This window comes from Harpia harpyja, chromosome 3 (assembly GCF_026419915.1).
Source record: "Harpia harpyja isolate bHarHar1 chromosome 3, bHarHar1 primary haplotype, whole genome shotgun sequence".
Taxonomy (NCBI): domain Eukaryota; kingdom Metazoa; phylum Chordata; class Aves; order Accipitriformes; family Accipitridae; genus Harpia; species Harpia harpyja.
The window spans coordinates 14,990,039-15,014,665 of record NC_068942.1 but is presented as its reverse complement, the minus strand read 5'-3'; the positions used below and the strand labels follow the sequence as shown (position 1 = coordinate 15,014,665).

The following is a 24,627-nucleotide window of genomic DNA, read 5'->3' as shown; positions in this document are numbered from 1 at the left end:
TTATAACTGTCATCACTGAATCCAGTTCCTTTGACTGCACTTTATTGCCTTTCACTGTTTACACTGGAACCAGAGCTGGTAAAACTATCCTCACCTCCCCAGTAGAGAAATGACTTAAGATACTTCTATTTACCATCAAGAAGTGCCTGATAGTTTAGCTCCAACATTTAGGTCACATAGGTAATTTAGGTATGAAGTAAAGTCTGCCAAGGCTCTTGAACAGCAAGAAAACTTTTAATCACTCCACCCAGAATTCTTCATTAATTGTGTGAAATCCCTAATTTCAAAACATTAGCTTTCTTAGTAGAGTATGTGGTATATGTGAGAAGACTGATGTTTACCTAAAGGACAGTTCCTGTGTAAGAACTCCACACAATGGTCAAGTTGCATTGATTTATTTCTACTCCCCAAGTCCACATTACAAATAGCACATTTTAGACTTCAAGAAACAAAGGCAAACAGCCAAATTCCACTTCATCAATCAAGTGTCTATAAAAGGTATGGATCAAATGGAAACAAAGTAGCAAAGACCAAAATGTATATATTTTCTATCTCACCAAAGTGGTTTGGGCTTGTTTACCTAATGTTTTACAAAAATAACCTGAACAGAAATAAATGCTAGTAGCCTAATGGGCTACATACAAACACACTTCAGTTATATTTCACTTAATGACCAGCCAATTACAAAGACAGGTATTTGCAAAAAACAGGGGTTTTTTAAGGGGCCAGTTTTTTAAACCAAGACGCATCACAGAGCAAGGGTTTTCAAGAATTTCCCTCCAATATTTCAGACCAGTGAAATGTGTTGCTTCAGGGAAAAAAAAAAAAAAAAAAAAAAAGAGAACAATGTTACTGCACTTTATCATTCAATTTTTATACTTGGGCAAGTCAGCACTATCATTCAAAATGAAGTTGTACAGAACTTAATTAGAAACAAAGTTACCTAAAAATCAAGAAATTCGATTTAGGCCAATTCCTGACTTCAGTGGGATATCTGCCTGAGTAAGGAACACAGGATATGGCCTTCTGTTTGAAGGAATCTCATTTTCTCCAGCACATAGTTAACCAAGGAATCCCATTTCAGTTATTCTAAAGAGTTGCTCCTAACATCACAATTAAAATTAGCCAGTATGAAACTCACCAAAAGCTTGATCCTCTTAAATAAACTCTCTAATGAACCACACAAATTCACACCAACAGTGAAGGCAGACTAACAGTGTATATCTTTTGTACAAAAAAAAATCCACCATAAAAAACAGCAATCATATCCAGATTTGTACTTGACTGTGAAATATTCCGATTGTACTATACAGTACATTTACTTGCAAAAAAAATCATAGTATGTTGGGTTTTTTTAATTCCTAACACTTGAAACGTTTAAGAAAACTGCAGAATCACTATACATATTGCACTTCTCTGGTAAGCTGGGCTACTACACTTCGTGGCAAAAACATCCAAGTACATCTGCTAAGTAAAATAGCATTTTTCTAATCCAAAAAAGGAACTGAATTTCTTTCCTGCAGCTTTCATTAAAACTGTAACAATATTCTTTGCAGGCTCTTCTAGGTTTTGTTTCTGAAGGATTGCTGTGTTACTTGTTACAGAATCCATATTTATTTTCAAAAAAATCAACAAAACTCAAGGTAATGAATAGATTTAACACACAGTGCGCTACCTTCCTTCAGTCACAAACAAAATGAAGACAACACAAGTCATTAATACAGTTACACTTAGGCTTCAGGTTACTGTCGCTTTAAAAATAGTTCACTTCAATGGCAAGTTACAATTTTCTCAAAGCAAACAAAACCAATAATGAACTATTTATTTTGAGTGGATAGTGTTAATCTTTTGCAGCTTGGTTTAACATTTGATTCCTTACATTGAAAAATCTTAGTACATTTGCTCCAGCGTCAGAGAAAATGATGCAGTTTTAGAGAAAAAGCTTTCAAAATGCTTGACACAAACAAGCTATTTATTCTTCAAGTTCTTTGTCAAAGATGTTACTAAAACCTTCTGTCCATTTCATGAACACAGGAAAGATCCCAGGATGTCTTGAGTCAAAGTGGTCCATAAACAAATTCTTTGGAATGTCTTAAGATTGGCTATAACTAGAGTTCTGGCTACCATTTGGACCCTGTTCTCCTTCACTGTTTGGAAGAAAAAAAACCAAAACCACATGTCTTCAAAAAGAAGCATCATATTACATTTTTGTCTTTTTTATTTATTTAAAAAAAAACGGTATTCTGAAAGTAGTAAAAACCTTTTGAAGGAAAATACTTCAACATATACACAACTAGGTTAAGATATTGTGCTAAATTTCATTAAAAATGCAAAGGTTAATCTCAGCATGCATAAATAACTTCAGTGTATTTACTTGAGTAATAATTTCAATATATACCCATGCACCTGCCTGCTGAATCTACTTCTGAAGTCAACATTTCAAAGTTCACATTACATAAGCATGCGCACAGGAATTTGCATGTGCAGATTCCCAACAGTGGTATTTAATCACGGTCATTAAATACGACATCAAGCAGGCCCAGTTCTAATGAATCTGGCTCAACCACAGAGCCTCACACCGTGGTTCCTTACATTTGCTAAGCTGTACTGATCACATTCTAATCACATTAACACTCTCCATAAAACAATAAATGTTCTGCTTCTCGCTAGCTCCTGAACAATCAGACTGGCTGTTTGTAATAGAAAAGTCTGCACTGTAAAAATATACGTGTCGTGGTTATACCTCAGATTAAACATTTACTCATTCTTAAGATAGCAGTCCAGTTTTTCCATGTGAAAGGTGTATTAAGGAAGTACAGTACCTGTTTGGAGGTGGTTTTGGTTTAGGCATTTTACTAAGAATAGTAGCCATCTCTTTCCTCTCATCAAAGTTCTTCCACTGCTCATACAGCTTCAGAATAACCCTGATTATTTCTAAAATCTGATTAGAAAGAAAAGAGATCCTAAGGTCAGACACAATAGTGATTTTATCTTTGTCATAGTCAGTTTAAGTGTGTAATTAATTAAACATGCCCCAAACTGAAATTAAGCAGCACAATTTTCATATTATAAACAGAGCTGTCTCACATTTAATCTGGTCTGGCAATCAACCATTTCTGTAATTAGTTTTTTGATTTAATTGTGAATGGAAGCCTGAACAGAATACTTTCCCTACCATTCAACTGTATATACCACTTCTCCTCCCCTGCAAGCTAAATAGCTTTTTATTTATTTGCAACTACTGCCACAGTTTATAACTATGCTACTGGGAAAATACAGACACCTGGCAGCATGATTGCAGCTAGATGACCACGGATTACCAATACAGTAACCGACGATTATCAATGTTCATACACATCAGAGGCACAGTGTAGGAAAAAAAACCCCAAACCACAAAACATTGGTCTGAATTCTTTCCTTCCAAGAAATAAAGAGCCAAGGAGTATCTAAATACTTATTATATTCTTATTATTATTATTCTTGCTATATTCTTATATACATATAATAAGAATTGTTGAACTTTCATATTCCACTTCTGGAAGCATAAGCATTCTCTATCAGTTTGGACATTTCCTATCTACTGCACCTCAACTACCTTAATTTCCTATTAAATTTCTAGTGCAATATTCTATATAAACAGTGCATAATGTTTGGTTCATAATTTTGTTTCATCATTCTCTAAATTAATAAAGTACACTTCTTTATTCTTTTTAATACATGGACCTTGATTAAGTACTAGAACAATATATATCCTTGAAACAAAAGTCATAGTTAGCTAAGAGGTCCATGGTCTTAATGTAAAAAAAAATCAAGCTTAGATTGTATCACTGGCATGAGAACCAAGACATGTAAACATTCAAACATGTTCAGTATCAAGCTTATGGTAACCTTATCTGTCAAATATAGGTTGCTTCTCCTCTGCTGCTAATTTATTATCACCCTGCTTTTACATGCATGACAGCACAATTCAGAAGGCTCTTGATGCAGCATAGCATCCACACCGTGCTTAAATTTGAAGACAAATCCTGGAATACAAATACAATGCCAGGATAAAGGGCAATACTGAGGGCAGAGAGGGCAATGGTACGTCTCATCCATAATATGCTATTTAATTCCAGATGCTCATTTTCAAAAAAGATAGACTGAAAAATATGTGCAGAGTGAAACAGTGTGATAAGGAGTATGAGTACTAGTTTGGCTTGCTTGCTGGAGCTCAACAAAGGTTAAAGAAGTCAATCTAAAAAGTAAAAGGAACTAGTGAAGATGAAGCACGTTACTGGTATGAGAACAACTGCGCCTCAGAACCTGACAAATTTATGAAGGAGATCATTTGACACAGAATTTGCAACAGCAGGGAACTCAACTGAATGATCTTGGCATCCCCCTGTTTAACACTGACTGAAGTCATGGTCCTGGTCATCCTGAAAGTGCTTAGAATGTTTTACACTCTGCTATATTACATACGCTTATAGAGAGAAAATGAGAACAGAAAATCACATGCACTAGAATAGAAGTCAAACTCATGATGGCAATCTTGAATGACAAAAAACACTGGGAATTCTTTTTCTGGCAAAAAATGCAAAGTATATTGGTTTTATGTATCCATCTGAAAAACGGCAACACCAGCAACACTTTGCTGGTTATGCAATGGTTCTGTCTTGACTTTCAGAGCAGGGTGATGACTGAATGACCTGACATTGTCTTCCTCCCTGAGAGATCTACCTAATTTCAACAGCACCTAACATATGATCACTGAATGAAGTTCAAATCAGTACTGCAGACATGTAAGACGGTAGTTTTATAACCATGACTACCATTTCTGGTCAGTCCATAACAGGTGGCAGGAATTAAAAACAGAGTACCTTTTCCATATCAACAGATAGCTCAGCAAACCATTGCCTTGCATCCTTCTGCTGGACAACACAGGCCACATGTAGGCAAGCTGCAAAGATCAGGTGACATGCATATTGAACAAAGAGCCACTCTTGATACAGTTAGAAACATTCTATTTTTTATAAACACTATACAGGTCAACAGAAAAAAATCGGGATTAATTACCTGATTTTTCTCCAAGACTTTTTAAGTTGCAAAGCTACACTGTCAGTACTGTATGAAATGCAAACTGAAGCACCTTATTCTAAGGAATGCTTGTTGATGGGACAGCACACAGAACACATCCATTTAAACATGACAAGAGACATTACTTGTGTTACTTACCTAGAGCTATCATGAAAGGAGGGTACAGCAGACAAAGATCAGTTCTATATGTGTCATTCACTATCCTCCTGTGCAAAAAAGAACTTGTAAGTATTGCCCTATTCACCTTTAGACTATAAGACTTCAAAAACTGCTGTCAGTTTATAAATATTTTGTCAGTTTCCCAGATGGTAGAAGCAGTGAGGCTGCAGGGCAAAACAGCGAGGGAAGAGATCTCGCCCCTTGTAAAAATCTCTTAAAGCCTTTCATTTTCTTTCTTGTAGTCACTGCAGAAGTTTATTTGGAAACACTATTATAATACCATAAAAGTCCTTCTGCAGACGGTGTTGACGTATACCATAAAATATTTATCCCTGTTTCACAAATAAGGGCAAGCATAAAAGTAGTACTTTTACTGCCTTTCTGTATTTGTGAAACAGTTCAAGAATAAGAGTTCTGCTAACACAGCTGAAAAACCCTACATACTGCTTCTACCTCCTATGACAAGATACAACAGAAAGCAGAAGTTGGTAGAAAAAGATTACCTCTACTCATAGTCACCATTCAGTAGTGTAAAAAACTGTGCTATTAGAGCTAGTCTAAAAATAAAAATTAGACCACTGCAAAGTCAAATCATTACAGGGTTAAAGACAGAATAAGCTAAGTCAGGGACATGTACCTGCACAGGTTAACTAGGGCACCCTTTGTATTCAAATATGGCTAAGCCTGCTTTTGCTTAACCACCTTTGAAGCATAACCGTTAAACACTTGCTTTCTTGCTGAAAGGAGGCACTATTGTTACTCATTGTCTTCATTACCATGCAAGAGGTAGCAGCATGTCTTCTTGGCCCATATCTTGCACATATTGTAGCAAAGGTCTATAAGGATGATACACTATCAAACAGCAGTCCTAGGAAAAATGTCAACAGGATACAAGTTAAATTACAATGCAGAATGTGTTGTCAGTTCACATTAAAAACATTTGGTTTACAAGTCAATTACTGATTTTTTTTTTTTTTATGTAGCATTCTGACACCTAACCCTGCTCTAATGAAGGCAGTGCTCTCTCTAGAATACCATTACATAGCATGGTTGCCAGTCTGTCAATGTCATTCCCCTAAGAGACAGGGAAAGCCACATCTGCAGCACACTGAAACCTCATTTGCTTACAAACCCGTAATTCCCACTTGGAAATACAAACCACTGCCAGAAAACAGTCTGTCACTAAATACCATACATGGAAAGCATGCCAAAATAATTGACACTGGTCTGGAAAGAAAGAAAGAAAAGGAAAAAAATCCGCTGCTCTCAAAACCCCTCTTTTCAGGCCCAGGTTGGTGTAAGCAAGAAGGAGTAACCCTGTCGCTGAAAGCAGTCAACTGTATGGATACTATAGGGAAAAGCTCCATTAAGTTACATGTGCTGAACACTGAAGTGAGACAGTTATTATACATACTATATATTGCATAGCACACTGGAAAAGTAAGTTAATCCCTAAAATGTAACTTCTTGTAAATGCAGTTACTTGTGATAAAACTCCTGTATACAAAACTCAAGAGTTACTGCCATGTATAGAAGAGGTATCAAGGACTAAATCTAAACAGGCTATCTAAAAAGGGGTTATAACAACTGTAGGCACGAACAAAAAACTTTGATCCAACCTCCTCTGTGTCCTGTTCCCAAAACATATTTTCTCCGTTGCTGCCTAACTCACTAGGCTCCTCCCTGGTTTCTCTCTCCTTTTCTCTGCACTTGAGCAGAACCACTCCAGTACAGCGACCTTGGTGCCTAACCCATCCAAGTCCAACCAATATGCAGAAATTAGGCACCACTTTACCTAAGAAGCCTGGGCTGCATCTTTTCAGTTGCCCTAGAAAACATAGCAATGGGATGGCAACTTTACAAAAAGCAGGTACAGACCCTTTCTTTGAAAGTGCCTGGAAGGAAATGTCACATTGTACTCCTTTCATCCAACAGTTACAGCACCATCTCAGAAAACGCAAGGCCCTGAATTCAGTTTCTTCCTCATAGGATTCAAACCCACATCTCACTTCCTAGAAGATTACTCTAATTATCAGGTTATACACTAGCCTGAGTGGGATACTACCCACACCTTCTACTGAAGCTGGAACGTACATATATAGCTCCAGATTCTTCCAGGCAAGAAGAAGAGGGCATAGAAAGAATACAACTCTTTATGCTCCTGACTGGCCATTCATCTGGGGAAATAAGGACACCGACATCCTAGTCTCTGCATCAGGACTTATATACAGTTACCTTTCTATTAAAAACAAGCAGTTCTGGAAACAGAACTTATGCTTTACCCTTCCAACACCACTAACCAACTGCTCTAACCACTAGGATGCAAAGCCATACACACTCCTGCTGTCCTCACCGATCCCACAATTTGCCCTCTTTCTGTTGAGAAGTCCAGCTTCAACACAAGGAGGTGAGAATGCCCTCACTCAGCCTAGATGACAGCACAGTAATTACGGCATTCTGCTGAAAACATAAATGTTAGACCTGCATGGACATCATTCATTCTAAAATTGGAGTGGGGAAAAAAAAAAAAAAACAAGACAGCATAATGCATATTTCATAGCACAAAACTCAAAATATTCTTTATCAGTAAAAAGTAAACTGAGGCAACAGTAGTAAAAAAAAAAACCTACCATTAATTCTAAGAGATAGAATTCACATTCTAGTATCTGCAAAGAAGTAAAATCACAGTTAAACAGCAGCATGTTTCAGACAGCAGAAAGAATTAATTGGCATCCAGTTTAAATTCATCACTGGAATTCTCAACACATTTCCAACAGTCCTAAATACATTTCACCTGAAACTACAAAACCAAACAAAAAAAATCAAACTATTATTAGCCATTGCCTTACCACCATCATAACTTAACTCCAGTCATAATAACAATGCATTTAAACATTTTGGATCAAGTTTACTATGAAAGACTACTTCATTGACAGTACTTGTCTGATTTGTTTCAATACCTGGCAGCAGCAAATTGTTCCCAGCGTATAAACACTTAACAGCAATAGAGAAGTCCTTCTGTAGAATTAGAGCCTCTTCATCAGACCACTAACATGCCAAATGACCTTTTAAAGTATTTTCAGATTTAATTTAATATGAATTATTCTGTTCAATTGTAGCAATTAAATCAGCTCTCATTTTCCATAGAGATAGTAAAGTATTAGTGATATCAAGCAAAAGATTGGACTGCTTTGGCTATAGGAAAGCAGTACTCCGAAATATGTTTCCATTTGCCTTTATCTGTAAAATAGCAGAGCACTTTTACTGCAAGGTCTTAGATATTTTATATTCTGATATATCATTTGGCTTTCTAAATTGGGTGGAAAGCAAACCAACAAAAAAAAGTAACATTTGCCACAGTGGATCTAGAAATAATTAGATCCGTTTAACTTTCAAAATACCACAGCACAGGTCAAAACTGGTTTCAAGAAAAACTACAAAATTTCTCAGTATTGTGACTGAGGATGCCTTGAAAACTACTAGTAAATCTAAATTTTAAATAATAAATAAAAATCATTTTTCAAAAGCCATTACATTTTACAGGCAAAAATAAAACAGCTTTCTGTAAGCCAACTGCTCCTGTGTGCAAGCTTGGAAGCATACCAGGTTGCAAGGGCTATTTACCTTCCATGGAGCAATGTATTTGTAAACAAGAACATTCAAAACAAACCTAAATCTCTTTTATCATCATACTATATAACAATTACTATTTCAGTCACTGAGTCACATCACTTCTCTTTACAGCATTCCTGTCAACAATTTAAGGAAAGGAGGTTATGTAAGATTTGTTACTTTTAAAAGTAACTTTCCCAATAATCTATCCAAAACTAATTATGAGCAACCTGACATATGAGTATGAAAATATTTCTTTCTTAGAATTTGAAAGACAGGATTTCCTGCTAACAATTATTTGTCTTAATTTATTTGATCAAATTGTATTTTGAACAGCATACTTACATGGTTCATCCTATAAGGAAACTCCTTCGGAAAGGCATACGAAAACCTAGTTTTCACTACAGTAAAGAGAAATCGGTATGTTAAAAATTATGTAATTAATATTTTTACTTCTTTACCTTTCTATTAATTCATCTGTATATAGCCCTTCAAATCCATTTGGCAGCACAACTGCTTGCAGTACAAAAGGTTTGTATTTGAAAGAGAAAAGTTAAGTTAGAAGATTTAAGATCCTGAAAGGGAAAGAGAAGTACACTTGTAACCCAGATTTGCACAGGTACTCAGCCAGACATCTGTCTGCTGCATTGGGCACTACTAAATCTTCTGCTTAACCACCAACTAGCTTATGGGCACCTAACTTTCCACAAGTTATCATTCACAGAGCTATCTACCTACTGATGTCACTCCAAATCTGGTGATCTTTTCAGGATCTCACTTCCAACACTAAATCCAGATGGAACTTCCACGTAGGATTTTTTACATAGGCTTGACCCTTCAACATAGAAGATTTTAAACCATGTAATGGTCTTAGAAAAGCAAGACTGAGGGCAGGGTGAGTGAGCTCAACCAAGAGATCTTGGATGTCCACGAGGAAAAGATTTTGGATATGCAAAAACCAGGCTCAAATTCAAAGCAAGATGTCAATTCACCACACTGCAGATCAGTGTCCTAGGCACTGGATTATTGGACATTTCAAGGGTGTTTCTCTCCTTGAGAGAGACACCTAAGCATCCGCTTAGGCATATGATGTGATTCAAGACACTTGCCTCCACAAGAATGTTCAAATATATCCTCAGTTTTCTATCTTATGATGATCCCTGATTTAGATACCTAATTATCCTCATGCATTTTACAAGGAGAACAGGTACAAACAGTGCACTGTTAAGAATTATGTTAAGTTGAAAAACAGAGTGATCTCATACGAGAATGCTGAGCAAAAAAAAAAAAACAAACCTTAAATACACTTGAGGATGTGGATTTGAGATTTGTACAAGTGAAACACTTAAAATCTACTTAAAGTCCCTGTCCTCCAAGGAAAACAGGTAACATTTAACATCCTGTAGGTAGATGACATTCCTTATATTAATGACAGACAGTATATTATGAATTGATACTACCTCCAGAAAATCAGTACGCCATTCACTTTGATGAAAAGATAGCGTCAGTCCTCTGGACTAAAGTCTTCAACATTTAGACCTATGGTGGACTTTGCTAGAAAATTTGCTGCAGGACAGTAAGACTAGGCTACTGGTTGGAAATTTTAATTATTTCAAGAAAGATAAGAATGAATAAAACAGGTTTCTCAAGAAGCATGCAAACTGAATAGATACATAGTAAAAAAATAAACCACTTTGAGGGGGAAGATAGGGAAACAAAACATTTTTCCCACAAAGCAAGCTGCAGACACAACCATATGGAGCTGCCCTTTTAGTAAGCTATGGAAACAGAGCTAACAGCTTTTGAAGAGGTTGCCAGAAACCAATCTGAGATTATCTTCCTTACAAAGGAGGCATGTGTTACTAACTTCATGTTTCTACCTAACTAAAAGCAAACAAACCTTTTCAACCAACCACTGTTAGGCTAGTCACCCCTTGTTAGCTTTCTTTTACTTGTCTTGCCTCAGCTTTTTTCACCTTTTGTATGAAGATCTAAAAAAAAAATTGCTGTGTGCTACTGAAGCAACTCTGATAAAGGAAGACCAGGTAGAATAAAAGACATAAACACTAGGAGAAAGCCTGTTGCTTTTTGTCCCCACTTCCATGAAATGCAGAGTACTTATTGGGGCAGGCAGGGCTTCTACGTCTGAAGGAAGAACTGTGGGGCAAATCTTCTGCAGGATTCTGAGACTTGGGATTTTCAGAAACAGCACAGCTCAGGACTAGGAGTCCAAGTAAAACCAGCTACTGCAGATTTACCAAAATCCATCTAACTTTCTCACTGACACATCAAAACTGCCACATAGATCTGTGCTTTGAGATGCTACTGATGTAAAAATAGCAACTCTTATTGCTAAATCTAGTACTGGTCTTGGTCATGCTGGCACTGAAGATGCATTTCAGTTCCTGGTGGTGGAACTGTCATACGGCCAGCCCCATGGACTGATATACTTACTGCATGTGGAGGCTACAGATGCAGCCAATCACCTGTCCCCTCAATGGCTAAGAGGGATTTTGAAAGCACTGACCTACATTTTGAAGAGCATAGCCAGGAATTGTCTACTGAGAGCAGCTGGACCTTCTGGGTCAAATTATAGCACTCAGTTAAAGAAGCCATCACTTTAAGACCTTGATGGATGAGATGCAAGTTACAGGAACTGGGAAATAGAAGGCAAGTGGGAGAGAATGAAGTAACTACAGTGTGATTTTATTGCATTTATTTGTGAACAATATATAGGTTATAAAATGTATTTTTAGAAATAAATACCATGTGCAAAGACTAATTTTATTGGGGGGGGGGTTAAAAAAAATTAGAAGGTATACAGCCTACCAAAAATTCTGAAAATAGGTACTTCCATGGAGCCATACCTTTTATAAAACAGACAAGTAAAGTCCTACACTTCCAATTCTATCTTTGAGTAGTTCAGAATTCAATTTCCTACTCAAGACTGTTTATAAACCTCAGTAGTTTAATTTTATTACTTTAGTTTTATTTATGCTTGGCATAAGTTCCAACCAGAATCAACCAAAACTAATACAGAAAGGACCCTTCTGTTTCTGTATTTAGAAACAGAAGTTGTTTATTCTAAATGGCTTTAAGTGGCTTCTAGCAGTCAACACACAAGCCCCCCCCCGTGACTTGATAAAAAGCTACCTTTTAAAAACAAGCAAACAAAAAACCCACAAAGAAAATATCTGATCTCCCTATAGAGATACCTAACTACAGCATAATGAAAATCACCGATACTTACATACAGAAGTAGCAGCAGAAATCAACCTTGTATTTGAAACAACACCAAATTCCTGAAGAAAAAGAATGGTAAATGAAGTGAACCACCTGAAATACCATATACTCACACTGTTATCAAATTAAAATAACAGCTTCTTACTAAACTGGGCTTCTTTACGCAGTACTTTTTTCCCCCCCACCCCACCCCTTTTTCTTTCCTTTTTTTTTTTTTTCCTTAAGGTGAACAGGGTAAACTCTTACGTAAAGAGTTTTTTCATTGATTAGTTACTTTGTTGTTTGAGTTGCGAGGAATAGTAAACGTTTATGAAAGGTACTAAAGCCACAAAAGCTCGGTTGGCTAACACTCTACATATAAACTAGACAAGAGGGCTTCAAGAAGGTATGTTGTTTTTCCTTAACCCACTTGGGAGAGAAAACTGCGTTTAGAAACCTGTCATTAACTACTTCTTTTTATTATGTTTCCATAAAGTCTTAGCTCCTCTGCTGAGACAGTAAGCAATCTGAAAATTTTCTGTATACAGTGTTCCTTCAGAGAAGTGCATAGCTGAATCATTACTGCTACAGCTGCCCTCTAAAGTTGCAGAAGCTTTAGTGTAAGGAAGGCCGCACAGACTTCTAGTATTTGTTCTAAAATATACGGTACATCTGTACATATACACTCTATGTCTGTACTTTCTTAAAGGCTTAATTAACAGACTCATAAAAAAATACTCTGTCCAATACTCTGCATCTTTCTCCTTTCCTTCATCTTTTCCAAACACTGAAAGGTATCACAGTACTTGTACAGACAACAGTATCACATGTAGACACTGGTTTAGTAGGACTGCTTCTACCATCCACTAGGCGTTTGAATTCCTCCTGTAAAATTCATTAGCGCTGACATATCACAGATTGGCCAATTTGATTTTTTTTTCCATTACGCAGACACTTCTCAAACAGCTGAAAAACTTCTTGCATTACAGAAGACTAAGAGCAGCGCCCAGCTGATGCTAACTCTTGGCCACATTCAAAGTGGACTTCTAATGGTGGAGGCATGGAGCCTTCTCACCACTATCCCTAATGGGTCAGTTCCCTATGATAATTTCTCAAAAGACAGCATATGAGCTACAAAGTACTTTTAATTCAAGTAATGAAAGTGTGGTAAACTCTGAGGATCCCTCACTATATGAAAGGGAAAAGGATAATTAGGAAAAAAATTCAAATGATGTTTTAAAGTTTGAGTAAACATAAATAAGGAAAAACACACTAGAAAGGAGACATTGCACAATTTAAGATATAGTGCATGTAAATATGTAAACACTGTATCACAGTGAAACAGCCATTTTCCAATTTTCAGAGGCCCTTCAGGGTTAGTAATTCAGACAAAATTGTGAAAGATCAAATACTAAATAACATGTTTGAAGGCCTTCTCCGTCTCCTTTTCTTAAATGCTATAGAAATCTATACAAAAAAAAGAGAAGGTTTCAACCCCCAAAGCATGAAGAATGACAAAAAATTTAAAAGTCCTAAACGTTTTCTCTCTCTCATACATCACATAATTTTACATTAAAAAATTGTAATACTTCATACCTCTACTTTGGATGCCAAAAACACACACGTAGGAGCCATTAATACTGGATCTATACTTTTTAGGGAATATCTGAAATGTTATAACAAAATTATAATATGTTGTTTCATACACGTAGAACGATTAATCTATTAAGAGCACCACACTTCCTTTTGAAAAAGCAAAGCTTAAGTTAACTTTATTAGCATAAAAGCTTTACACCATCCAGAAAACAAAAGTGGCACTGTTTTTAATACAGAACTGCATTTTAAAAGGGCTACCAAAATGTGCCTAGCAAATGTTTTATTCTTGTACCATCATAGTAAACAGTCCTACCTGGCATAGAATCTCTTGAAGTAGACTGTAGCAGTGGCAATAACTTGTTGTCTTAATTTAAGATGTTCACCTAAAGCCTGGATAACTTAAAAAAAAAAAATGAACAAAAGCTTGAGTTGAGTTTTTACAACAATTTGACACCAAATAGCAAAGGATCTCAAAACATGACTAGTGCTGGGGATTCTAAGGAGCAGCAGCACAGTCTTCTCCCTCAGTTCAGATACGTTGCTTTGGTGAGACATGTTGCTGTAAACCTACAGACCTGCAAGTGAAGAAGAAGCACTGCATCCTGAAGCTTGTGGACACCTTCAGAAAGGGAAAGGTAACTTGACTTCATTGCATACAAAGTGAGTAAGACCTTTAAGAAGATGACAACACAAATCTCAAATGGAATACCCAAGCTTTACCCTTCTTAGAGCAAAAACAAATTCAAACACATAAGTCTATGGCGTTTCAGTGCCTTGCAAAATGGATGGGGTTTTTTTCAAACAACTAAAGCTGCCAACACAAACAATTTGGCAGAGGCAGCAGGTGTTAAAAAAATGACATATTTAGTCTAGGGAGAGGGGGTGGGAGACCAGAGGATGCAGTCAGCTGCTCCATCACAGTGGTCCTCTGCCAGTTGGCCAAGAAACAACCCTGGTGTCATCTGTGCAGGTAGCTCTTGTTTGGCCTCCCAGGCAAAGGAAAGGTGCCAAGCAAATTAGATGCATCAAGCTGGGATTAAGAGCAGGGGTTGGATATAGAGAATGGCACAGTGAAACATAAGGTTGTTACTTGTTATTTTTCCCATACTTCTTCGCAGCCATTCTTCAGAGCAAGGCTTGGCTGTGTTAAGCCTCCCTCTTCCTTTTTTTCTGCCTCACCAGAAATGTCCAAAACAATAATTTAAAATATACTGAAGTATATATTTAAAATATGTACAGCAAGATCAAGACTGCAACCACTGATGGGAAAAGCAAACAATTCTGTTCTCAGCCATTGCTAAATTCTTAGTCTCTACTTAAGCATGCAAGTCCAGATTTTTTTCCCCATGCTCTTATCCTGTATCCCTCGGGAATAGTCAGGGTATACCCTACTCTTGCTTTTAATGAGCATCACAGCATTTCAAAACATGCAAATGTCAAGGACATTGCTGGCTAGAAAAGGGCTGAACGTAGGAGAAAAGGAAAAAAACACCCTGAACAGCACTGATGGTTGGCAACTTCCCACACACACACACAGGAAAAGGTAACGAATTTGCCACTATGATTACCCAAAGCAACATTAAGTCCCTGTCTGTGTCCTATTACTCTTTTCCTAAAGAGAAGAATGCCAAATTGAGACTAACTTGCCAGTGACAGTAGGACAAGCAATACTGCCAGAAAGGAGGTTAAACCCGGTATGCCACGTCTGTACAAATATTAAAATATTTATCAGTGTATCTTGGGAGGCATGAAAGGATTTCTCCCTTTGATTTGACCATGGGGCTACAAAGCTGTCCTACTACTAGGGCATCAGAAAAATTCAAATATTAAGCTAAACAGAATTCTCCAAATATGTTTCTCACTCCCATGGGATTTTCAGGAACGGTTAGGCCATCTGCTGTCAGAGAAAAACCAAGTGTGGTTTAGGGAAAAAAATGGACATGAGCCTAGAGAGACTTAATGAAATGGAAGCTTGTATATGCCGGGAAAAAGTCCAACACTTGTAATTAATTTTTTAAATTTTTTAAAAGAAACTGTTGGATTATTTATTCCCCTATGTTTACAAAATAAGTGGTTTCAGTGGGGTGTTTTAAATAAAAATTGTTTTAAATCTGAATATCTTGAGTAGCCTGTAACACAAACATTACAGCTTCTGCCCTAGACCAGAGAGGGAAATCCATTATTGCGCTTTTCAACCAAAAACTCTATTAAGACTTGGTGATCCAAAGAGAGAAATCAACATCAATTTCCATTTTCAAAACTATTTTAGAAGATGACAGTTTTCCCTCTCTACAGTATTCACATTCTGAGTAGTTGTGCGTGGCCATAAAATCAGTTGGTGATCTACTGCACTTGTATTCCAATGAGGAGGCAGCAGGAAACTGCCTCTCTCCAGGCAATTTTTTCATGGCTTTAATGAACAACCATCTCCTGGGCAGACACATGCTGAACATGACAAGGCGTGGCCGAGACTCAATCCCTACCCAAGTAATGCAGGAGGTGGGAGAGAAGAGGGGCAGGCTCTATAAACCCAAAGCAGGGTCCCCATTCAGAGGCAGGTGATGATACAACACACGTCAAGGGCTTGACACGGCAAGCTCTGCCTGAGCTCCCACCCAGTACAGAGCAGCCCCTAACTGTCCTCCCCATGAAGGTGCCTCTCTTTGCTACAGAAGGGGTGAAAGCCCAGTACCACTCTCTCCTCCAAGGTAGGTTGTGTTCGCACATGCACAAGGGAGATGCTGGCAGAGCTGTTCTCCAGCTGCCGCAGGTCACACACCGTACTTTCACAGGAGACAAGGAGTGCCAAGGGAAAGGAGTCTGAGAACCACAAACTGAAACCAGCTTGTCTACTTTGCAAATCTTTGTTTGCTCAAGAAAAATACTGAAGTGAAACATTGAAAAAAAGCATATTTCATAATTCAAATTCATTCTAGTGAAAATTAGCATAGAAATACAGTTTTAGAAATATCAGTACTCAGATTTCTCTTTTTGCACTATGAAGCTATGCCACTTTGTTTTAAGCTCAAGGAATTTCAGGAATTGATCGAATAGGTGAAACATTGCTAGCTTGATTTCCTGGTGCCATCTAAGTGACAACACAGATGTATCCACAGCAATCAGATTCACAGCATACGCAATTATTATAAAAATAGCTAAGCTAAGGGAGAAGCTGGGATAAGTATCTTTCACAGATATCATTCCAGCACTGACATAAGATCTTCCAGTGGCCTTAGGAAAGTCACTTCACTTCTCTGTCTCAAGTCTGGCCAGATAGCTGAAAAAATAAGCATTTTGTACTTTAAGGGACTCCTGTGAAAAAATATTTAAAGAGCTGGCTGCAAACAAATTACTACTGAGCAATATCCTCTGCTTAGGGAGATTTTTTTTAAATGCTGAACAATTGCACAGAAAAGAGTTTAAGTGGCGGCGTAACCTGATATGGTCCAGTGTGGCCGTTCATACGGTTAAATACTTTGCAGGACCAAGTAACTCCTAGATAACTTCACAGACAAGCCCCAGACTCTTTGGGAGAACAGGCTGCCTGCCAACAGCTCTCAGAAACTCGTAGACAATTTGAGAGCCACCCAGTGCTGGGGCATCAGTCACAAGGCAAGACACATGCTGTGGTGCAGGTTTCAGAAAATATAACTGAACACAAATAACACGTTTCCAAGCTTCACTGTTTAATAGGACTGCACAGATCGGCTAAATACTTACCACAGCCTAAGAGCCCACCAAAAGCCCAGTTTGGCTATTAATGCTTGACATTGAGCCTTTAATGTGCTAGGTCAGCAGTTTCTGCTTGCTTCTCCTCCTTTTACGTTTTTGGTAACAACCTCTTGAAAATAAGAAAACGTGCTACATTTTGTCCCATCACAGGTTAAAATGTTATATATGCAGCTAATTTGCCTGTAAGTTCTCCTAAAATTGTGTTAATACGACTAACAGATGACAACGTTATTGCGATTGCAGTTCTTTGTTAAAATAGGTCGTGGAAGTATATGCAGTATCACCACGAAAACATTACGTTCTCACAGCAATTCAAGCTCGCATTTAGACATGGCAGATACTGTGCAGCTTTCACGGCAGAAATAAAAATAAAACACTTTTACCATTAGTAAAAAATATCTGTAGTTTCCAATACTCTTCTTCAGTCAGAAATTTCAAGTCTTTCTGGCGTTCCTTCAATAGATCTTGTTTATCCAAAATCCATTGTAAACTAAAGGAAGGGAAAATTACTTCAGCAACTGCTTCTCAACATCACCACGAGCGACTCCTGCGCAGACCACGGGCTGCAGGTCGGGGCTGGAGGGCTCGTGGCCTTTAACCACGCGCAGGCTTCCCCAGCGAAGGCTCGCTCGGGTCTTCCGAGTCCCTCGTCCGAAAAAACACGCGCTGGCAGGGACTAAGACCGGCTTTCCCTACAGCAAGCTACACGGGCTGCGCAGCTCTGAGGCACTGCCCGTCGCCAGCAGGGTTTACGTGCCGTCGGTAGGTCACAGGCACCCATTTAAACCCCGAGGCGCCCAGCACGACGTATTTTAAGGCGGGTCGGCCCCGGCTGCCCCACCGCTGGGGATAAACCGACCGCGGCCCCGCAGCCGCCCGCGCTCCATCGCCTGAGGCCAAGCCAGGGCGGGCGGGGACGCGGCCCCCCCTCTCTCCCGGGGAGCCCCAACGCTTCGAAGCTCACGGCGACGCGAGGCCGGCCGGCCCGGCGGCGGCTCCGGCCGCTCTCCCACTCCGGCCCGGCTCCCGCCAGGGCTCCGCGCCGAGCAGGCCCCGCCGCCGCCGGGAGACGCAGCCCAGCGCCGCGGCGCTCCCCTCGGCCCCGCCGGGCCTCCCGACCGAGCCGCGCCCCCCGCTCCCCCGGCCCCGCCGCCCCGGCCCGGCCCGGCAATGAATGGACAAAGCGCGGCGGCCGCCCGCGGCCCCCCTCGCCCCCCACCCCGCGGCCGCGGCACCCACTAGTGCGAGCTCTGCCAGAAGTTCCCGGCCATGGGGAGGAGAGGAGAGGAAAGGGGAGGAGGCGCCCGGGCCCGCGATGTCCCGGCCCCGCCGCGCCAGCGCCGCCGCCCCCGCGCCGGCAGCAGGAAGGAGGCGGCCGCCGCCGCCGCCCCGCGCCCGCCGCCGGCGGGGCCCCGGCCGGCAACACGCGGCGCTGGCAACCGTTCCCCCGCGCGCGGGTTCCGCCCGCCGCCGGCGGAGCCCCGGCAGGGCCCTCGGCCGCCCGGTGGCACGGCAGGGCTGCCGCGTCCCGACAGCCCTCGCACGGCCTCGGCCGGCTCCCGCCGCGCAGCCAGCCGCGGCGGCGAGGGGCGAAGGCACCGCCAACGGACGGCGAGCGCGGGGCGCGGGCGGCTGCTCCCGCCCTGGCGGGAGCCGTTAGGGATCCCGCCGGCCTCGCAGGGCTTCCCTGGGCGCCGCTCGCTTCGGAGAGACGCGGGGCGGTTTGGGCGGGAAGGGGCCTTCAGAGACCGTCCGGTCCAACCCCCCCGCCATGGGCAGGGACACCTTCCGCCAGACCAGGTCTCTCAAAGCCCCGTCCGGCCTGGCTTCGAACGCTGACAGGGAGGGGGCATCCACAACCCCTCCGGGCAACCTGTTCCAGTGCCTCACCACCCTCACAGGGAAGAACTTCTTCCTCATGTCCAGTCTGAACCTGCCCTCCTTCAGTCTAAAACCACTGCTGTCTAAATTCAGTACCGGTCTGCTCCCAGTAAGGTCCCAGTCGGCCACAGCCTAGCGGTCCCAGTAAGACCACTGACTTGTCTTGCACTGTCTCCACCTCACCTCAACTTCCCTTCACCTCACCCGTTCCCAAGGGCTCAGGGCACAGCTTGCTCCGTGCTGGAGTTTTCTTAATGGGAGAGAGCCTCTGGAAGTAATTTTTTTTCCAGTTTAACAGGAAGAACCTGGGCCCAAGTCCTTTGCAGCTTTCTTTTCCAGCTCTTCCCTCTGGTGGCATACGAAACACTCAGCTCTCCACTTCTGAGTGGGATCTGAGACGTATTGATCCACGTCCTGCTGGGAAGGGGGCATGGAGGCAGGAGCTGTGGGTCCCCGTACCTGCCCTGCTGCGGGGACGCTCCCGGCAGGGCCAGCGTGGCAGGAGGGAGGGAAGGATGGTGCCTTTGTTTCTTCGAGCAGCAGTGTCGCTACGGGAAGTACGCCACAGTTTTGCAGCGAGATCAGTATTTAAAGGACGTATTTAAAAAGTCTGAAGGAGTCTAGCTGAATACTAGCTGTCACCTCGCAGGCCAGCAAGCCTGCTGGCATTTGGCAGGGCTGGGAGTGTGCGGCCACCGACGAGGCGCCCTGAGCAAGGCTGCTGGGACTGACGCTGTTACAGGCCAAGTATCCGCAGTCCTGTCACACGCTGGCTAAAACCCCGCTCCACGTTTGGAGAGGGGGCTCATTAATGCCGTTTGGCAGCAGGTAGCAGTGCCTGACAGCCCCAGGGGGCTGAGGTGGGGTCCTGGGCTGCGGGCAGGGTGGGGGGACCCCCGGGGGGTGGGCAGGAACAGTCAGGGCTGTGGGTGCCCTCGGGGCCCTGGCACGTGGAGCTGGTGTATGATGTGCCAGCACGGATGCAGTAGAAGGGACCTCTTTGTTTCATGAGATTTAATATTTCACCCAAGCATGTTTGCATTAAAGCTGCTATCCAGATCATTAGGTTTTGCACTTGACTACCTCAGCTTTCCAGAACAGTTTCCTAATTTGCTAATTAACCAAGCATGTTAAAAAGGTGAAACTCTTGGGGTCTTGAAGGCAAGCTCTACCCGTGTTCACTGGTGCCAGAAGTTACATTCATCTCTTCCTCTCCCCCATCCTGCACATGCACCATATATAAAATTAATGGATTGAGTAAGTCAGTCCCGGGTGCATTGCCCATTCCTACACCTTCTACTGCAAGATCAACAGTCTGACTCGGTTACCTCTAATGAGGACTCTACCATGGCAGAACATAGATTGGGGGGTTATTTCCTTCCCCACCCAGAGACATACATGTGTGGTCTTATACCTGGATGAGTGTGTGTACTCATCCCTCCCGCAAGCCCAGTTTTCAGGGCTGAATGTGGGCAGGAAGGCGAATGGTGCCTGGACACAAGACAGACAGCAGCTGGCAGCACCTATGGGAAAGCTGCAGCCCTCATGGCCTCCCCATTCCACTACGAACCCAGGCTGAGGTTCAGACCCATCCCTGCGCCCACAAAAGTCAGCAAAGTTTCTGTCAGCAATCATGATGGCAGCAAGAAGCACTCCCACAGGACAGATGCTCAGCGAGGTGAAGTAACTCCTGGTTTATCCTGCTGGGAAGGTTGTGCTTGGTGCTAATGGTTGGCAAGACCTGTGAGCACTTGAGGACTATTTTTTGCATGGTCTGACAAAACCTATTTGTTCTGAAATTTAAGTATGCCTTGTCTGTCTGCATGCAGCATACCGTGCAAAGAGCAGTCAGCTTGCTCCCTAGGGGTTGTCCTCACAGTGGGCAAACTCTCTCCATCTCTGTCCACCACTTCAAACACCTCCCTAAGCTTTATCAGCCTGAACTAAGAGGCTGTCTGCAGAGCCAGAAGTAAATATCCTGCAAGGCAGCCAACACCATTGTCACCAACGAGCAAGGAAACTTTAGCAAAACTTAACATATGTTCATATATCTATGAATATATTTGGCATTGTGTTAGGCAAAGATGAGCCTAGAGGTATGCAGGTGTGTATACATATACATATATGTGTTTGTGTAGAGGAACCTGAATGCTATCTTGATTTTGTCATGACAGAGATGGTCTGTGAATGTCCCTCCCTGTCCCTGCAGCATACAAGGGGTGCTTTGTTTGGGCTTTGCCTTGAAACAGGCAGGGGCTGGGGACTGGAAGCAGTAAACCAAGAATTTCTGGGTGGCAGGAGCAGTGAGAAGCACCTGATGGTTGCTCTTAGACTGACCAAGTACTCCTGAAAGGCATTCCAGACCCAGTCCCACAGGACTCTGCAGTGATCTGTTGCTGACGGTGTAGCTAAGATGCTGGGGATGCATGAGGAACTATGAAGCAGAGAGGGAAGATGCACTGGTGTCCTGGTTTTGGCTGGGATAGAGTTAATTTTCTTTCTAGTAGCTGGTATAGTGTTATGTTTTGGGTCCAGTATGAGAAGAATGTTGATAACACACTGATGTTTTCAGTTGTTGCTAAGTAATGTTTAGACTAAGTCAAGGATTTTTCAGCTTCTCATGCCCAGCCAGCACAAAGGCTGGGGGGGGAACAAGAAGTTGGGAGGGGACACAGCCAGGGCAGCTGACCCAAACTGGCCAAAGGGGTATTCCATACCATGGGACGTCATGCCCAGTATATAAACTGGGGGGAGTGGGGCTGGGAGGGATCGATGCTCGGGAACTGACTGGGCATCGGTCGGTGGGTGGTGAGCAATTGCATTGTCCATTGCTTGTTTTGTACATTCCAATCCTTTTATTATTATTATTATTGTCATTTTATTATTGTTGTTGTTGTTATCATAATTAGTTTCTTCCTTTCTGTCCTATTAAACTGTTCTTTTCTCAACCCATGAGTTTTACCTTTTTTTTTCTGATTCTCTCCCCCATCCCACTGTGGGGAGGGCGGGGACTGAGTGAATGGCTGCGTAGTGCTTAGTTACTGGCTGGGGTTAAACCACGACAATGGGATAAGATGGAGACAGTGGTGTTTCTAAATGGCTTTGCTGGAGGAATGAGACACCTTCCCTGCCATGTCGAAGTCTAGGTTTGAGACCCTGTTTTTAAGTAAGAATGTGAGAGTAAGGGGTGAGGTAGGGAAGAAAGAATTTGCATGCCCTGGCTGTGTTTACTTCTCCCTTCTCAGTGCAAGGAGACATGATGGAGACCACAGGTTGAGTTCTGTGGGATTTCTATGGAGGCTCTGTGACCTGACACCTTTCTCCAAAAAGCCATCTAGACCTTGCAGAACTTGTGAGCATGTGAAAACTCAAAGGAGAAAGTCCTTATTCCGCTATTTCAATGTCACAGCTACAAAGAGGGGAACCAGATTGCCAGCACATGCCTTTGGATCACAGCCACTCACAACTGCATCGCACCCAGCTTAGCACAGCACCAGGAGCCAGCAGAGAGAGAAGCTGCTGTATAACAGAGAAGCCTGTCACTGCCTCACTGAACATACTAGAGCAACCAAAATAGCAGCAGACCTCATGCCGCTGCTTATCACATCAAGCAGGCATCTCTTTGTTTCACCATCCTTCTCTACCTGCCCCCTTGCCTTTTTCTTGCTCTGCTCTGGTACCTGCGTTTTGTTACCTCATGCTGGCGATTTCTGTTTCTGTATGCTGCAGTGTGGCAGGAAATAATTAGGAGGGACTGGGCAGGAGACTTACCATAGCTATGACAAATAGCATTGCTCCACTGCACACTGGGCACAGGGGACAGCTCTGCTTGCCCTGCACCTGGCACTGCTGGGGCTGTGTAACGCTGCTGGAATGGGAGCGCCTGGCAGGGTCTTGCCAGCCCTGCTCCCAGACTGTCTTTTTCTCGGCAGGACAGGCCTCATATTGTGTGACCCCATTTCACAGCACAGCAGCAGACCACACCAGTACCAGAGCTGTGGAGGAGTAAACCCTCCTGGTGCCCTACAAAGGGACATCCTGCCATGGATCCTTCCCGTGGCGTGGTACCCAGGGGCTCCCAGTGCTTTGGAGGACCCTTCCCAGCCCTGCAGCATCCCTTGAGCAAAGGGGCAAAAGCTCCTCTCGACTGGGGTGTGCTGGGGGTGCCCGTTGCCAGGCCAGGAGTCCTGCAGCTGGAGTGGAGCCATGGGGCCACATTACACAGTGCAGGGGGGATTGATGGCCATGTGCGGTTTCCCGTGTTTCTTGGAGGACGTGGATGCCGCTGTGGCTCCATCTCCCTGGAGGCCCAGCTGGGAGGGCTTTCCTGGGCAGGGGCATGGCGGGGGGCAGACAGGGCAGAGCTTTTTCCCCTTGACATTGCTTTGCAGCCTTTCTTTTTCAGGAGCTGTGTGGAGGATCGCTTTATTTACCATGTCCTCTCTGTGTGTTTCTGTCAAAACAGGCAAACGAAGATTTCATGAAACAGATGTGCAGTGCTGCTGTGTGTGCCGATGTCTCCTGCTCAGCCTCAGACCTGGCTGCTGCTCTGAGGGACATCCAGATATAGGATGAAAAAATCGCAGCCAAGAACCTGCAGGTAAAATTATACTTTGTCTTATTTGTGAGATGAAATTATCTGTCAGCTCTCGCTGATCTCTTCCCCCTCTGCCCCCCTAAAAAAAACCATCACAAACATATTGAATATACTTACTAGTCTATCGGTAGATATAAATATACACAAGATGGTTGGATAGATTCTTCTTTTTTGAAAAATAAATGCTTCTTCCAATCCACATGTTATAAATAGCATTTAACATGATGGAAGAATGATGCGGGTTCATTTTTTTGTTCATGGGTCCTCCTCCACAGTTCCAAACACAATATTTCCTTTAGCCCTCTCCCTTAGTTGCACACAAAAAATAGTCTTTACTAACAGTCTCAGGTTTTTTACATGTTTACATATTCATCTAATAACTGAAAACAGTACGTATCTTCTCACGGATCTGACAATAAGCGTTCCTGTTTGCCCTCTTCTGTTTAATATCCCCTCAGGAACTGAATGAGTGGTACAAAACCAGATTTCCTGACTTTAATCAAGCTTCCACAAAACATGCTGAGAATGTGAGACATTTCAGGGAAGGAACGGGGAAAAGAAGTGTAAGTGGAATTGAAAACCCCTTCCAGCTTATGTTATGTCACTTCTAATGGAAGCCTTTGTTATGATTTCACTAAGTTAGGTAATGTGACAGTTGTCTGATATTTTTCCCAATAAAGGTGGTCTTTTAGGCTATATTCTGCAACGAGGGAGGTGGATTAGAGGAGTGGTGACTCTGGATGTGACCC

General features: G+C 42.2%; 1 protein-coding gene across 3 annotated transcripts; it reads right to left on the bottom strand.

The window, feature by feature from the left end:
- Positions 1 to 379: 379 nt before the first annotated feature.
- Positions 380 to 18,794, bottom strand: CCNC (cyclin C). Of its 3 annotated transcripts, XM_052781442.1 has the most exons (12): positions 18,640 to 18,794; positions 17,784 to 17,890; positions 13,982 to 14,066; positions 13,669 to 13,738; positions 12,101 to 12,152; positions 9,196 to 9,251; positions 7,869 to 7,904; positions 6,015 to 6,106; positions 5,218 to 5,285; positions 4,863 to 4,942; positions 2,823 to 2,941; positions 380 to 2,147 (listed from the first exon to the last, which is right to left on the bottom strand). In XM_052781442.1, the coding sequence occupies exons 1-12, from the start codon at positions 18,669 to 18,671 to the stop codon at positions 2,093 to 2,095; spliced, it is 852 nt and encodes a 283-aa protein (XP_052637402.1). In that variant the 5' UTR covers positions 18,672 to 18,794; the 3' UTR covers positions 380 to 2,092. The 3 variants fall into 3 exon arrangements, with proteins under 3 accessions (XP_052637402.1, XP_052637403.1, XP_052637404.1); XM_052781443.1 differs by lacking the exons at positions 17,784 to 17,890; positions 18,640 to 18,794 and adding an exon at positions 17,389 to 17,771; XM_052781444.1 differs by lacking the exons at positions 13,982 to 14,066; positions 18,640 to 18,794.
- Between the last annotated feature and the right edge of the window lie 5,833 nt (positions 18,795 to 24,627).